This window comes from Carex rostrata, chromosome 2, assembly GCF_964058835.1.
Source record: "Carex rostrata chromosome 2, lpCarRost1.2, whole genome shotgun sequence".
NCBI classification, from domain to species: Eukaryota; Viridiplantae; Streptophyta; class Magnoliopsida; order Poales; family Cyperaceae; genus Carex; species Carex rostrata.
Window position 1 is genome coordinate 5,788,402 of NC_135919.1, and position 16,379 is coordinate 5,804,780.

Here is a 16,379-nt window from a genome sequence, read left to right on the forward strand (position 1 = left end):
TGACATTTGAGGTGTAAATTTGTAGAATTGATTATTATATTGTTTTGTAGAGTTAGGGTAATTAATGTAGTAAGATAGTAAGGTTAGCATGCATATTGACTGACATACCAAGTAGCAACATGCATGTCAAATAATGCTCTTTCATAATCCGCAACCGCAATGTCGGTTCAAGCATCGTATATCGCATACCAAAACTTGTAGAATAATAAATTAAATTAAATTAAATTTTATTGGTACCGAACAGCAGGTATAAATATAATGATGTCATGGGAATGGGATGATTCATCTCCTAATTATCCTTAGAGAATTCTGGAATAAGTTAACTTATTGAAAATGGAATAGTGCTTGAAAGCAATCAGAAATGCATTTCATAAATAAATATCAGGAACAGGAATCACTACTTATAAAACTTAAAAGAGGCCATGTGAATTGGCATTCCAAAATTAGCACCAAAATAATAATAATAATTTAGTTAATTTCACTAATTAGACCTGATAATTGATGATGAATAAAGCGGTGCGTAACCCATCCTTCCATCAGCCCCAAGCATGCGCCAGCTGTCACATCAGCAACAAAATGTCTTCCTAGCAACACCCTTGATACTGACGTGGCAATCGCCCAACCAAAAATCACCTTGAGAAACAGAAACAGAAACAGCTCTGTTACCTCTGTATTATTATTCGGATCCCCTCCTCCAAACCCGCTAACCCAATAATCCCTCAATCGTTCCTCTTGCAATATCTCTTTCACATTTTCAATTGATAGAAACAAAAATTGAGAGACGAAGAAAACTCTTGAAGAGTGTCCGCTAGGAAATGACCAGTGATCGGCAGCAAAAGCAATTGACATGTCGGATTTGTTGTAAACGGGTCGCGGACGCCGGATTACGACCTTGATGAGTCCGACAAGGAGAAGATCAAGGAGGGATCCAATGAGGAGGGAGAGCAAAAAAGGGTGAGGTGACCAGAGAGACGGGGTGAGAAGGAATAAAAGGGAAATGGCGACGGGGAAGAAGAGACGACCATCGCCACAGATTTCAAGTGATTTGAGAAGGAATCGGGGGATGAATTGAAAGAATGTATGAAGGTGGAGGGAAAAGGAGGTGTCCAGTGCAATAAAAAACTGGAGAAAGCTCCAAGATGGCGGCGGCGGACTGGATCTGGCTCTGGCTCTGGCTCTGGCTTTGGCTTTGCTCGGCGCCATTGGTGGGGTAGGGTGGGGTGCTTTAGGAGGCTTTAGGAGACGGACAGACTGGGATGGGATTATGGGATGGGATCACTCTCTTTCAAAGGGGATTTATTTATTTATTTATTTATATTGCCTAATATTTTAACAAAGCTCGATCTTCTGCCTTCTGATTGAACAGAACAAACCCTGCTTTGATTCTATAATTCCTGCGCTGCATAAATCTAAAACATCTCTCTTCAAAATTAAAATAATAACCTTTCCTATTACTTTCCATAATGGGTTTTAACAACCTACCTGTTCTTCTTTATCATTTGGGCTTATCGGTAGATTTTCTTAATTATGGCCCACATGAAATTTTCTTTAGGATTAGGATCTATTGTTTATCAATTATGACAAATTAATTTAACAATCTTTAGAACTGTCAAAAATCATTTATATCGATTATTTATTTTTTGTGTAAATAATGTTATTACAACTGTCGAATTTAAATCATCATAAGGGTAAGTACAAAGTCCTCTTGCATACTACCGCACATTGGCTTCTATTTGTAACAAGAGGCGATGAATTACAAGACAAACAGTAGACATATTAAATGAACTACTCCTACAAATTAAAAATTATATTGATAGGGTCATGTTCTCAAGACCCTTTTAGCTTCAATCTGGACCATGAATAAGATCGAGATTAGGACCTCGTTTTGAGAGGCCAACCCGAGACACAATGCAAAGTCCACGATTGAAGCTCCTTATAACCAAAGCCCCAAAATGGACCGATTTAAAAAGGCCAAGATAGCCCGTATCTCGAGACATGGAAGCCCGAAGTCGCTTTTGGGACGATAACTGCTTATAACCGGTCGCGGGGTCGGTTATGGCATAACTATCCACGATGTCACATAACCGTCCACGACGTCGCATAACCGTCCACGATGTCGTGTAACCACTGGTTATACGTGGTCACGATCACATGATCTTATAACTGACCTACGAGCCAGCTTACCCTGGCATGGGTGAGGCGGTACGTAGGTCACACTATATAAAGTTCTTTTTTCGATAGGAAAAGGGGCAAACCACAAGCAACACACGTTTACACACTCACAGATCCCGGAAATCATACAAGTTAGAGTTCAATATTTTTAGATCACCCCAAATCTCTTAAGACATTTTCCGACTTCAGAGACCCAAGATTAATCCACGATCTCACCACCACCCCTTTTCGGCCTGCGACTTCGAGCAGGACGAGCCCAGTTTCAGCCCATTTTAGCATATAGCCTCCTTCCCGAGATAGCCCATATCAACCACCGTGGGGCCCCTACTGCCTTACCGAAGAGCAAGATGACGACAAATCCACGCAAGTCCAACATCGGCATCGATAACTTGGCCCGCATTTCCGAGGTCAACTCGAAGATGCCCGGGTCCACCAGGGGCGATGCCGCTTCACCCTCTGGAGGCACCAACAAGCCGACAAATGACACCAGCCATACCATTCCACTAACAGATCAAACAGGGCTAGGAGTCATCACTCCCAACCCGGACATTGTTGGGTTTTGGGTGGAAAAACCGTGCTGACTTAGGTGGGAAAAAAGGCGTAAAACAAAAATTTTTACGTCTAACCTAAGCCGAGGATCTATCTCTATGATTGATTTTTAAAACTAAATTTATTTAACAATTAAATAAATTAATATAACATTATACCTTGGTTCCAAATTCGAATTGGAACTGCTGACGGCTTTGTCTCGCTGCTGTTGCTGCTGCTCCTCCTCCTCGGACAACAGCACCAGACATCTAATGCCTCTATCAATAATCCACCAGGAATGATCAGAGAGCAAGTATTTCTCCTGCCATAAATATTATACTTGCAGCACTCACTTAAACAAGTTGTCTCGTGTTCTGCAGATACCCTGATTCGCAACTTATGTGTAAAAGCAGAGTTACTGCTGACTACGCAAGATTACAACCGCTTACCACTCATATAAATATGTCTATACGTATATATATTTATCCTAACCCAAACACTATTTGAGAGGAATTCTAAGAATCAAAGGAACCTGGCTTCCGCAGGGCGTTCAGCCAGCCTTTCCAACTCAAACTTGGAAATGAAAAAATGGTATGTCTTTACTCCAACCCTCCACCCCTATTTATAGTAGTAGGTCGGTTTTGGGGTGATAAAGTCAGTTTTGGCCTTGGATGAAAAGACCAAAATGCCCATGGCATAATAAACTATTTACAGAGGTCTAGAATGAATAGTTTTGGGCCCAGAAAGGTCCAGAAAGATCCAGTAAACCCAGTATAGATGGTTATTGGGCTTGGCCATTTTGGGCTTTGATTTGGGCCCAGTGTGGATAGTACACCGGCCCAGAAAGGCCCAATATGAATAGTATGAGGCCCAGAAAGACCCAGAATGAATAGTATCAGACCTGGGCTTTTGGGCTTCAACTCTTGGGCTTTTATAATTATATTCTAAATATAATTAAGGCCCAAATATACTATTCCATATATATAATTGTTCTGAACAATTATATTTCATTTGCGGTTGTAACAATAATTACACAACGTGTCATACACGCTCGTAATTTTAATCTGTTTAAGCCTATCATCCCTATGATATTTCTATATTTAATTATAATATTTATAATTAATATCTTGCCATCTTATTGATTAATTATAACTATTTATAATTAATAATAAGATTCTCTGATCTCGTTCCTATGCGGTGTGACCCGATAGGATCTGTGTTATGTTGGCAGTAGAGTTAAAACTTCTACAGATCATAGTTGGCACCTGGCAGTGCACTGTGACCCCCAATTACACAGATGATGTTGTCTAGTACAATATCATAATCTTGCAGTAAACTTATTAATTTACTTGTGTTAATTCTTTCGTCTTATAGCAACAGATCAGGTTCAGGGTAGGTATGTGTCATCCCTGCAAACCAAATCTTTTCTTGATCTTGAGTAGATTATTTTATATGATTAATATCTATTAATCATACCGTATACGTATAATCTCACTCCTATCAAGGGGCCCAGTGTTGCTATCACTCGTATAATAATATGAGGGACGATAGTACTTTTGGTGAGCATCTCTTCCTTCGCACAAGTCATGCATATTGAAATGCTACCTTTATAACTCCCTTTTACGAATAGCGTTTGATAACACTTACAAATACACATTTCTCATGTAGGAAAGACCACACCTCATACTATAGAACTTAACACGAATGAAACTGTTAATGACACAAACACATTACCATATATCGTTTCATTCTGGGTCAGTCAAATACCATATTCTTAACATGTATCTATGTGATTAAATGATAACTCTTTGTCTATGGTCTGTGAAACATAACCATTATTTAATCCACATACTAACTTTATAATGGTAAATTAGTGTTCCTGCTAATTACCTCAGTTAGTGACTGTTATAGTCTTGAAAATTTAAATTATTAATTAGCCAACAATTTATAAATTATGCCTAATAAAAATAATTAATTAATTAAAGAATGAATTAAATTGGAAATACATTTATTAAACCAACATAGAAATTTTAAATTTACTAAATTAGTTCTGGAAAATTTATGCAAAATACGGGATGGTAAGTACATACTTACGTGAAATTATATTATAAACTTTATGATGTGTTTAAAAATAAAGAGTCTATGAAAATAACATATTAATTAAAATTAAACAAAATTATGAAATAATAACATTAATCAAAAGTTAGACCAAGCTCATAAATAAATTATAAATTTAAAAACAACGAATATTTGTATGAATATTTTTAACATAAATTCCGTTGATTGTTGTTAAATAAATTGGAAGGTCTAGTTTCGTTTAATTGTTAATTGAAGTTAAGAAATTCACAAATAATATGACCGTTCGATTAAACCGCGTCAATCAAAATTTAACATAAATAAATGAAACATGAATTAGATTGTTAAAATGAAACGAAAACCATTCCAACTTAATTCGAGAAAGATTAGAAAATTACAACAATAATTTAGAAAATAAAATGATTGGGTACGTGAAAGACCACATAAATTCGACCTTAAACTTTCATTTTCCTACTTCTTTTACCAAGTGGATCCCATTCCCACCTCATTAAATTTATTCTTTCCTCTTTTGAGAATGCCATTGGCTGTCATAGAGCCCAATCCAATTTGGAGTTCAAATCCGTGCGCCATCTCTCTCTTTATATTTCTATGACAAATGGACCCCACCTTCATTAATTCATGTATCCTTTTCCTTTTGTAGTCTCTCACTCACTGACCCGCGGACCCCACCCATTTAATCTCTCCTTCTCCATCTCATTTCCTTCCTTCCTGGAGAAGGAAAGTCGCACGCCTCTCTCTCTCTCTCTCTCACCTCCTGTTCCGTCGGCTTCAATGCGCCACGCTAAAATTGACAAAGTCGCCCCGACGTACGCTCGCCTTAACTCCCACCCACGCGCACGCCTCCATCCCATCCGCTCTCTCTCTCTAAGTGCCTCCTTCTCCCACGCCCCTTTATATAATCTCTCTTTGTCTTTCTCTCATGTTTGATTGTTACTTCTTTTACTTTCGCTCATGCGTTGAGAAAAACATCTCCCTCTTCACTTCTCCGTCCCTCTCTTTCTTGTGAGTTTGATTTTATTAATCCAACCCGTTAGGGTAGTCTTTGTGATTTCGGTGACGAAGTCGTGCATTCTTGGCTTGGTGATGTTTGGAGACTAAGAGAAGAGCCTATACGCAAGGTCGTGGAGAGTCGCAACCTTGGTACCGACCATGCTTCGTCCTTAGCTGTGATTGAAAAGCAATTTCGGGTAAATCAATTTATTGTGAATTTCTGAATTTTATCCAAGCCGTGTGGCTGATTCGACTTGTGCATTGTGAATTATTGTTGGCTTTGTTACTTTGTGAACCGAAATGTTGAACCAAACTTGTTTGTCTCGTATCTATTTCTTGTTGGTGAGATCATCATGAATTTGCTTGCTTAAATCTTTGGTGGTGATTGTTATTATTTTTAGCTCTTTACTTGCTTAGATTTTGGGGTTTCGGTAGTAAATGACTTGGGAACTTATAGATTGTGATATCCGGTTCAAACCTCAAATATAGTTGACATTCCTCTAAATCTTCTTTCTATTATGGCGACTAGTAACGGGTACCAGTTTGGTACCAGCGGTTTCTGACACGGGTACAATCCTGGTAATTTACAGGGACCTATGCATAATTTTATAAGATTAAAGGGTGTTATTATAATTCCTTGCCTTGTATTAATTTTCTTAATGTTAAGGGGCTCCTATGTAAATCCTTGTAAAATAATGGAATTCGGCCAGATTTTGTGAATAGCCGAATTATGCATGAATTTGGGGCTTGGGCTCAACTAAACCAAATTGATTTGAAATGGACAAGTGGATTAATTAATGGCCTTGAATTGGACCGAATAAATAGAAGATAGAAATAAACTAAAATGAGACTTAATAGCAAATGTAATATTGAATATATGATTACTATTAATCGATATAATTAGTATATCTCGTTATTTTAAGTGTAATGTCATTTATCTTATACGTTTATTTAGTATATGTTATGTGCTCATTCGAACATATTGATGTATATTTTAAGGATATATAAACACAAATAGTATGTAGTCTAACGTATGTATATAATATAGCTCTTCACTAAATTAAGTAGATAACACTTCATAAATTATTACTAATCATTTTCTTAAACTTAGAAAGTTTTAAAATTTACAACACTTAACATTTTTGAACTTATATGAAAACTCATTGCTAATTAATAAAGGACAATTAATTAGCAACGAAAAAAAATATATTTATTTTTACTTGAGTTCGAAACGACTAATTACACGTAGATTTAGAATCACTATAAAATAATGAATTTCTCAACTTAGAAATAATTAGAAAACACGTAAAATGGTTACACATTTCTTTTCTAAAATTTTGTAAAAATAATTTACGTATCTAAATTATAAAATAGCTAATTTATATTAAACTAAATAATAGCTTAGTGATAATTACACCAATTACCCATTTTATTAAAGTAGAGACTTTAGGAATTTTCAATAATAAATTAACTTTAAAAACCGCATTGACCCATTAAAATAATTATAGTTAAAAATAAAGTAAATCAAGTAGAGTAGATAAAATACGTACAAAATTATTGTTAACTCACAAATAATTTTGTTTGCGAATAATACGACATTAAAATTTTTACAAGCAATTTATCTTCAAATTAAATTATTAGAATTGCATTATATTAAAATAAAATTATATTTATTTAGATCAAAGTAAATAATTAATATATGACAAACCGGTTCAGTCAGACTAACTGAATTGGTAATTTTTATAAAATCAAAATAATCGAGAATTTGACTTACACATTAATTGGGGTGAGGGTTAGAATAATTTAGCAAATATATTAATTAGTTAAGTTACGTAATTTTAGATTAGCAGATCCCGTACGAGCCCGATCATTGGGCTAATTCGACTGATCCATAGTTCGGAGCATATGCGGAGCACGCTGACGTCGTTGAGGGTTAGCCACAGAGACTCCAGTCCTACAGGGGTGGGATATCTGAATTATCTGTTTCGTGGACGTACTCTTACCAGTCGATCCATCTGACTTGACATCCGTACCTTATTTTTAAGTAGTTGCATTAAAACTGTAGAGCATGTTTATCCTTTCCGCATTATAGGTAGAATTGCATAAATCCTGAAAAACCTGAATTTACTGTATTGTAGGAGTAGAGTAATTAAATAATATTATATTTATATTATTAGAATATTAGGATACTAGTTTGTCTTCTTCTCGTAGAAGACAATATATTATTATTATTTTACGTGCATATGCATGCATTGGTGAGAGCTGAGCAGAGCCGAGTGACTTCGTTCCGTCTTGGTGTCATTTGGCATGGGACGGTCCGACAGCCACTGAGTCAAGCGTCACTTGACTCTCGGATGGCTTTAGGATTTATATTATATGTATAAACTTTGATTATGTATATTCTTTTCGATCATTTTACTATTTGACATGAGTAGTTCCAATCTCGAGTTCTGTAGCACGATACGATTCGGGATTTATTCCTTCCCTACATTAGGAGCTACTTTGCCTAGAACGGAAGTTTCCAAGATCCAATGCGGGTCTTGCGGAATGATGTGCAAGTGCATAAGGTCGACGAGCCCCTGATCCTATTGGTCTGGCCGGACGGTAGAGTTCTCTCCTGCTCATGAGGGAAAAAATTAACAATTTTACGACTTGCATTGTATGATTTCTCCTATTTTATATGTTTGGGTGATGAATCGTTAGGCGAGATGACACACCGGATTTGGTATAACCATCGGCCAGTGTGCTATTATCTTGTGGGCAATGCTTGATGTCACTGGCAACGTGTATCATTGCACTCTAAACACAGTCCTTGTATTATATTGTTTGGATCTTTTGATCCTATTGGCACGACACAGGGTGATTAACTTTATCCATATTATTATTATTGTTATTATTGTTATTATTGTTATTATTGTATTTGGGTACACAGTGCTAGGAGTACTGGATTCCGACTTGATTTATATCCGATATTACACCTTGATTTTATTTTGGGTTTATTCCGCATGTTGGCATAATAGAATAATCGCATCATGGCATCATTCAAAAGTATTATAAATTTGATTCGATATTAATATAGGTTCACACATGTGCATACTTTTAATTGTATTCATTTTATAAATAAAAGTGCTTTGACCATAGAGGATCCCTGAGGGGATAATTCTAGGTCACATACTGGGCGATTCGTCGCTCACCCACAAGTTGTTTCGTGAGTTTTAGGTATAGGTTCTGGCGGTCCGCAACAAGAGATGTCAGGAGCTGTCCCCGAGGGCCACACCACTTGACCTAGTTAGGGTTAGGCTTTTGATTAGGTTTACGAGTCCCGTATTTCCTATGTTATATATACGGGCTCGATAGATCATGTATCCCCTTTTATAGATGGTGTTATTTGGATCCAAGATGGATCGAATTATATGTTATGTATGTGTATGTTTATTTATTTGCTATGTGACTGATGCTTGATATTTATATTATTTTGCTTCCGCTGTTGTTTGATTTATTATTTATGATTATCCTTGTGTGCTTAATGATTAATTAAGCACGAGGCGAGGTTGATCACACCTTAATCCAGAATTCCTGGTTTGAGGTGTGACAGTGACTATTTAGAGTATTTATCATCTGTATTATGAAGTTTTACAATTTGAGTTCTTAACCTACCACGATTCATAAAAGCAATAAAACTCGTGAAACAAAATGATATATATATATATATATATATATATATATATATATATTAATCATCCAATTCATAAACAAAATGATTGACTTCTAGATTACTACCCTAGCAGATATAGGCAAGTCAGCAATAAATGGCACGGTTGACCCCGTGGTCAATCCGGAGGGGACAGACCTAGGTAATACCGTAACTCGCTGCCCGAGAAGGGTAAGAGTGAAACCCAAAACACCCAGGTCGGTCGCTCGTGACTCTGTGTTGGGATCTCCTCCATCATAGAGCGTGCCACCTTGGTACCCACCTCAATTCTACCCGCCTTGGTACCCATCTCCCTACCAGTATCCCTATGCAACTTCTCCCGCTCACTACTCCCCGCAAACGGATCCCTGGACGATCTTGCGTCCCCCCTCCTTGAAACAACCAACCCGCTTTCGCTCCTATGCAGCAGAAACCAAACGAGAAAACCCAGAGAACAGTCGGCCTATACAGCCCGGAGAGGAACAGACCGAGCGCAACCTCTTACTCGACTTCGAATAAGTGAGATCCGGGAACGCATACAGAGACGATATTCAGGCTTGAAGAGTAGACGGCTGGGGAATGTAGTAGATGGAGAAGACAGAGAGGAGAGAGACAAAGGGGGCCATGCCTCTTCTCGTTGATTCCCCTTTATTCTTCCAACGGACAAAAGTATAGCAGTTGAAGCAAAAAAATTCAAGAATGAAGATCCAACGTTAAGGCGTGGAGAAGATTGAAGCTAAAGTGGAGGTGAAAATATGATCGGAGTAAAGGTGGAAGCAAAGAGAAAGGCAAATTGGGCCGGAGTGAAAAGGGAGGGTAAGAGAGAAATCCTAGATTTGATTTTATTATTCTCTTTCACGCTTTTATCTCTCATGCAGTTAATTTTTTTAATGTTGATTTATATAAAAAGTTCACAAATAATAATATTTTTTTTGCATATAAAGCATAAAATACATATTAAACCTAAAAGTCTATTTTTATGTACAAATTTTAGAATTTTATCATAAAAAATAAACAAAAAATCATAAAAATATAGATTTTTTTTAGGGTAAAGTGGCAATGTCATCTTACAATTTTTATTGATTAAAATAAATATTTACATCTTCTTAAATCTAAGGATTACATTTTTGTAAATACTATAACCTATTTACAATCCTGATATGGCTACTAAAACACTAACAAAACAATGCCATGTTAGTCCCAAAGGCACTTACAGGGGGGGGGGGGGGGGGGGAGGGGGTTAAATAGGGCATTTTTAAACTTTTAGTCAAAGTTATAAGTCCCTAGTGTGTCTTATAGTTATTTTTGACGGAAACTATAATAGCTTGGTTCTAAACTAAATTAATAAATAATAAAATAAAGAGTAAAGTTTAGAGACACTTGACATGAGAGTTGTTTATGGAGTTCGACACTAACACTACATCTCCAGGGCCCGCGACCTTCGAAATGGCGCGTCTTTCTTTACCTAATGAGAAAAGAATACAAGGTGGAACCGGCGAGTCCTTACAATCTTCTGGAAAGTCACACAGCCCGAGCACGGAATCGGCTCACGAGCACTAAAGGCTCAAAGATAACAATCTGAGCAACAAAGGCTCGAGGATAACAAGGTGAGCAACAAAGGCTCAAGGTATATGTTGATTTGATCTCGCAGGATCACTCTAAGAGTTTTTGTATTGATTGAATAAGCTTGAGATTGATTATGAGTATCGAAGTTTAAGTGCACAAGTAACAACGACTTTCTCTAGATCTGGGAATTCGAAATATTGAATTTGGAGGCGGGTAGAGTTATTTTTCAAACCTTGGTATAGCTTCTATTTATAGAAAGCTGATAAAAACGGATTAAGTGGCCTTTACCGTTGCAACAGTACAGGGACCGTTACAACGGTAGGTCAATTTGAACAGGTTTGGTCTGAGAGAACCATAACGATGGAATAGTAGTGTTAACGGTAGGTCAATTCGAAATGTTGACAATGGTAGATTGACTGTTGCAACAATTCCCTTAACGCTAATCCTCTGAAATGCCGACCGTTAGGTGACAGTTTTGATCGATTTAAACCGTCACAGACTCGGCTGGGGATTTATTTATTCTGTCATAGACTCGGTCTCACTTGGGTCATTCTCAAGCTTATTTTACCAATTTTACATATTAAATATCATAATCTTGAGATGATGCTTCTGTTGTCCGATGTCTTGTGCTTCATGACTACATCATTGATGTTATATTGCAATTATTTATTCATCATTGATATGTAATTATTGAATTTTCAGTTGTCAAGAACCTGCACAATGTCTTACGAAGAAAAACTGTAAAATGCAATTTATATATGTTTTGCAAATCTAATCAAACATACAAGTAGATTATAGCACAAGCCAACATGTCATGATCTGCTGATATCTAATTTACCAGTAAAATGACTAGTCGCTTCTGATTTACCAATACTAACATAACTATGCTGCAGAGTCAATATTTGGTACTATCAAGTTGAAACTCTCATATGCTCCCATCAGATCCATCTCAACAACCGCATCAGAATCCACTGTCGACATGAGGAGACTCGCAAGGAGATTACTACTGAACAAGCCTCACTACCGCACCATCTACCTCTTTGCTCCCTCTCCTCTCGCAGCAGGTCGCGCGCGCTCTCTCTCTCTCTCTCTCTCTCTCTCACACACGCACACACAGACTCAGTTCCTTCCCTTCCCCTCGCCCTCCTCTCTAATTTGATCCAATGCAGAGGGAAGAGGTGGGAGAGGGGAGGGTAGCGGCATCATAGTAGAAGGGCTGGGGTGGCGGAGATGGAGGTGATGACTGAGCTATGATTTTGTTTTTTTGAAATCGCCAAAAGTTGTTCTAGCGAAAGAGAGAAGAGTTCATCCAAACGATCTATTAAAAATATTTGAAAAAGAAAAAGATAAAGAATATAGTTATTTGATTCCATAACTTATTAATAATATATTCCAGTAGAAAGGAAATGAACACTTGTATATATGAAGAGGAGAGATCCGATTACACCCTTTTTTGGTGACACCGGATTACACCCTATGTTTACAAAGTCCAAACAGTCGATCCAAACCGTTCAACTTGTTGGATATCTTAAAATGTGCTTGTAGATCAAATTTTACATTTTTATAAAAATTTTCACTATTTATTAAGATAGGTACAAAAATTCAACGGTCTGAATATAGCGATTTTGTTAAATACTTAATAAATAGTAAAAAAATTCCAAAAAAATATTAAATTTAATATGCAAGCATATTTTAACATATCCAACAAGTTGAACGGTTTGGATCGACTGTTTGGACTTTGAAAACTTTAAAAATGAAGAATGTAATTCAATGTCAACAAAAAAGGGTGTAATCGGATCCCTCCTCATATATGAATACATAAATTCCCTGTAGCCATTAGAATTGTCTAGCTGGCAAATTTAGAAGTTACTAAGCTTTATTTGTAAATGTGACATTTAAGAACATGGTGCGTTCAAATGACTAAAACTATAATAATATTATTAGTTGCGTACTAAATTGCACAGATCGAATTGATGGTTTAATTAAGTTTAATTGTCTTGGCTCAATGCCTTGTTAGTTGTTACTGCCGTTGCTTTTGAATTGTAAATCTGTACGAGTTAATTTTTCTTCATAAACACTTTCTCAGCAACCCATATACTACATATATTACCATCATTTAGGCTAACCCATTAATTTTAGTCTCTCTCTGTCTCTCTCTCTCTCTCTCTCTCCCCCCCCCCTAGCTCCTCTCGCACCGCTTCAATGGCGACTGGATGGGTCCGGTCCGTCCATTGCAAGAGTAATGTCAGTGATGACGTCATCATCCCGCCCAAGTCCAAGCTTCTTCTTCCCCGCTCCTGTACCCGTTCTCAGGCCCTCAAAGATTCAATCTTTTCCTTCCACAGAACCAAACCCATTAACCCGAAAACTGTAATAAAATCGAAAACCATGCCTGTTCCACCCTCACCACCTCCTCCGCTCCTCTCTGCTTCTGTTCCATCCATCGTACAACTCCCTCCAGACCACCCAACCCATGGAGTGGTTGAGCGCATCTTCCTCTCCAGTTGGTCGTCAAAGTCAAACAGAGAAGCGTCGCCCTTCCCAGGTGAGATAAAGATAGTGTTTCGGATCCGCCACCCGATAAAGGCCCTTGCCCAATTCGAGCAATACCGGGCAGGTCTGCGTGGTCGTTGTGCAGGATCCGAGCCGAGATGCATTGCTGATGGTAATGAAATGATGTGCTTTCACTGCCCAGCTGGAGGGGAAGTGAAGTATGGCGATGGATTGTCAGGTTACAAGGGGATCCGAACATTCAGTGGAAGTGGTGGCGCGCATGAGAGCGTTGGGAAGGATATGATGGGAAAGCGGGCTATGCTGGTTTGTCGGCTAATAGCGGGTCGGGTTAGAGATGGATTTGGGGCCGGGGCCGGGGCCGGGGGGGATCATTCGGAGTTTGAATCGGTGAGGGTTGGGAAGGAAGAGATGATAGTGTTTGATCCGCGCGCTTTGTTGCCGTGTTTTCTAATTATCTACAAACTATAGTAAGAGACTAATAGTGCTTTTTTTTAACCCATGCATGCATGCTTCAAGACAAATTGAAATTCTAGTAAATTATATATGGAGAATTAGTTAATTTGTGTTTATTTGATATTGCCTTTTTTTAGTGTATCTGTTCGATGGTGACAACTCAACAAAATCCTTCTTCTATTAAATTTAATTTGGTTGCGGCTACTTAATTGTATCAATTGATCTCGTGAAAACTTTGACAGCTCATACGATCGAAAAGTTGTTTGTCTTTTGTTCAACTGAAACTGAACCGGTACACTGTGTCTGAAAATAGCAGGATTGGTACGCATACGCATACGCACAACTTACTAATTTATTTTTATTCTTTTTTATTACATAAATTAAATACATACATGTCACTGTTACGGTGTATGAATTGAATTGTGCATGAATTAATTGCATGCATATATGTCCCTTTGTAAAAATTGAGTTCAAATTAATAATTTCACATTTATCACTTTGTAATATTAATTTGACGTTTTAGCATTCCAATTTAAATTTTCTAGTACTGCCATGTTTAGTAAGAAGTATTAATTAGTGATATATTTTTGTATTACAACACACACATAGACAATTACATTAATTAGGTTAAACGACAAGTAAAAAAAAGGCAGTATGCAAAGCCAATAGTCAGCTCAGCTCACATTTATTACTAATTAATTAATTAGGTAGCCTAGATCTTAGCAGCCAACAGTCCTTCAAAATTAACCACCACACAAACCTAATTACCTCCTAGCTTAATTTTAACTTATATTTGTTCCCTTGACCCTTGTCAAGCTATATATATATAGTTACATTTTTAATTCTATCCACCTCTAGTATATATAGTATCTTCTTAACAGCCGTATACATAGCTTTGGTAATATATATATATATATATAGAGTTAGGCTTGGGTGCTATGGATAGCATAGTGGCCTCCCGTGCTACGGCTCAATATTCAAGTTTTCAAAATCCAAACGGTCGATCTGAACCGTTCATCTTATTCTCCATATTAATATCTGCTTGGAGACCAAATTTTATAATTTTCTGAATTTTTTTACTATTTATTAAGCCACTTTGAAAATCGCTAATCCAACGGTTTTACTGTTTTGTGCAGCCACCGTTGGATCAACAATTTTGTAAAATACTTAATAAATAGTAAAAAAATTCAGAAAAATGTAAAATTTGGTCTCCAAGCAGATATTAATATGGAGAATAAGATGAACGGTTCGGATCGACCGTTTGAATTCTGAAAACTCGAATATTGAGCCGTAGCATAGAGGCCACTATGCTATCCATAGCACCCCAGCCTAACTATATATATATATATATATATATATATATATATATAGAGTACGGCTAACGCGCTTCCTCTAGCATATGGGCCGAAATGCTTCCGGTGGAAAGTTGAAATTTCAAAATCCAAAAAGTCGATCTGAACCGTTCATATTATTCTCCATATTAATATCTGCTTGGAGACCAAATTTTACATTTTTCTGAATTTTTTTACTATTTATTAAGCCACTTTGAAAATTGCTGATCCAACGGTGGCTTACCAAACAGTAAAAATCAGAAGCTGCCGTTGGATCAGCGATTTTCAAAATGGCTTAATAAATAGTAAAAAATTTCAGAAAAATATAAAATTTGGTCTCCAAGCAGATATTAATATGGAGAAGAAGATGAACGGTTCAGATCGACTTTTTGGATTTTGAAATTTCAACTTTCCACCGGAAGCATTTCGGCCCATATGCTAGAGGAAGCGCGTTAGCCGTACTCTATATATATATATATATATATATATATATATATATATATATATGTCAAACAAATCAAAGGAAAAACATAACAATGCACTCCTAGGAAATCTCCCTTCCCACCCTAGTTTATTTCTTTTTAATAGTTTTTCCAGTGTACAGATTCAAATACATTTCCAGGCTATATAGAAATTAGGTTCTCTGCCAAACTAAGAAATAAGAAAAGGAAAAAGAAACAAATCTGGCGCACCTTGCCAGTAATGCAAATAATCTGGTGTATCCTATTTTCTATCTATTTCTAATATGCTTTCTATAATTGATACATCTCTTCTAAGGAATAAATATAAAAGAAATCTTCATGACCGCCTCCTTCATGACTCATGAGCTGGCCTTCTTCGACGCCTCCTTCATCACTCATGATCTAATCCTTCATGAGTCATGAGCAACCTCATGACCTGTCTTTGACAGTTTCCTTGTTTTGTAATATAATAAAAAACTTCAGCTTCCATATCTAGTGCTTCTGGATCCTCTATGGCTCTCCAACAATATATATATATATATATATATAGAGAGAGAGAGAGAGAGAGATGGGTTA

General features: G+C 36.9%; 2 protein-coding genes across 2 annotated transcripts; one reads left to right on the forward strand and one right to left on the reverse strand.

The window, feature by feature from the left end:
* Nucleotides 1-339: 339 nt before the first annotated feature.
* Nucleotides 340-1,374, reverse strand: LOC144549158 (putative lipid phosphate phosphatase beta). Its single transcript, XM_078297897.1, has one exon. It carries the CDS (start codon nt 1,201-1,203, stop codon nt 469-471), a length of 735 nt encoding a protein of 244 aa, XP_078154023.1. The 5' UTR covers nt 1,204-1,374; the 3' UTR covers nt 340-468.
* Nucleotides 1,375-13,246: 11,872 nt separating this feature from the next.
* LOC144547282 (uncharacterized) lies at nt 13,247-14,220 on the forward strand. Its single transcript, XM_078295890.1, has 2 exons — nt 13,247-13,861; nt 14,149-14,220. Exons 1-2 carry the CDS (start codon nt 13,247-13,249, stop codon nt 14,218-14,220), a joined length of 687 nt encoding a protein of 228 aa, XP_078152016.1.
* Nucleotides 14,221-16,379: the final 2,159 nt, after the last annotated feature.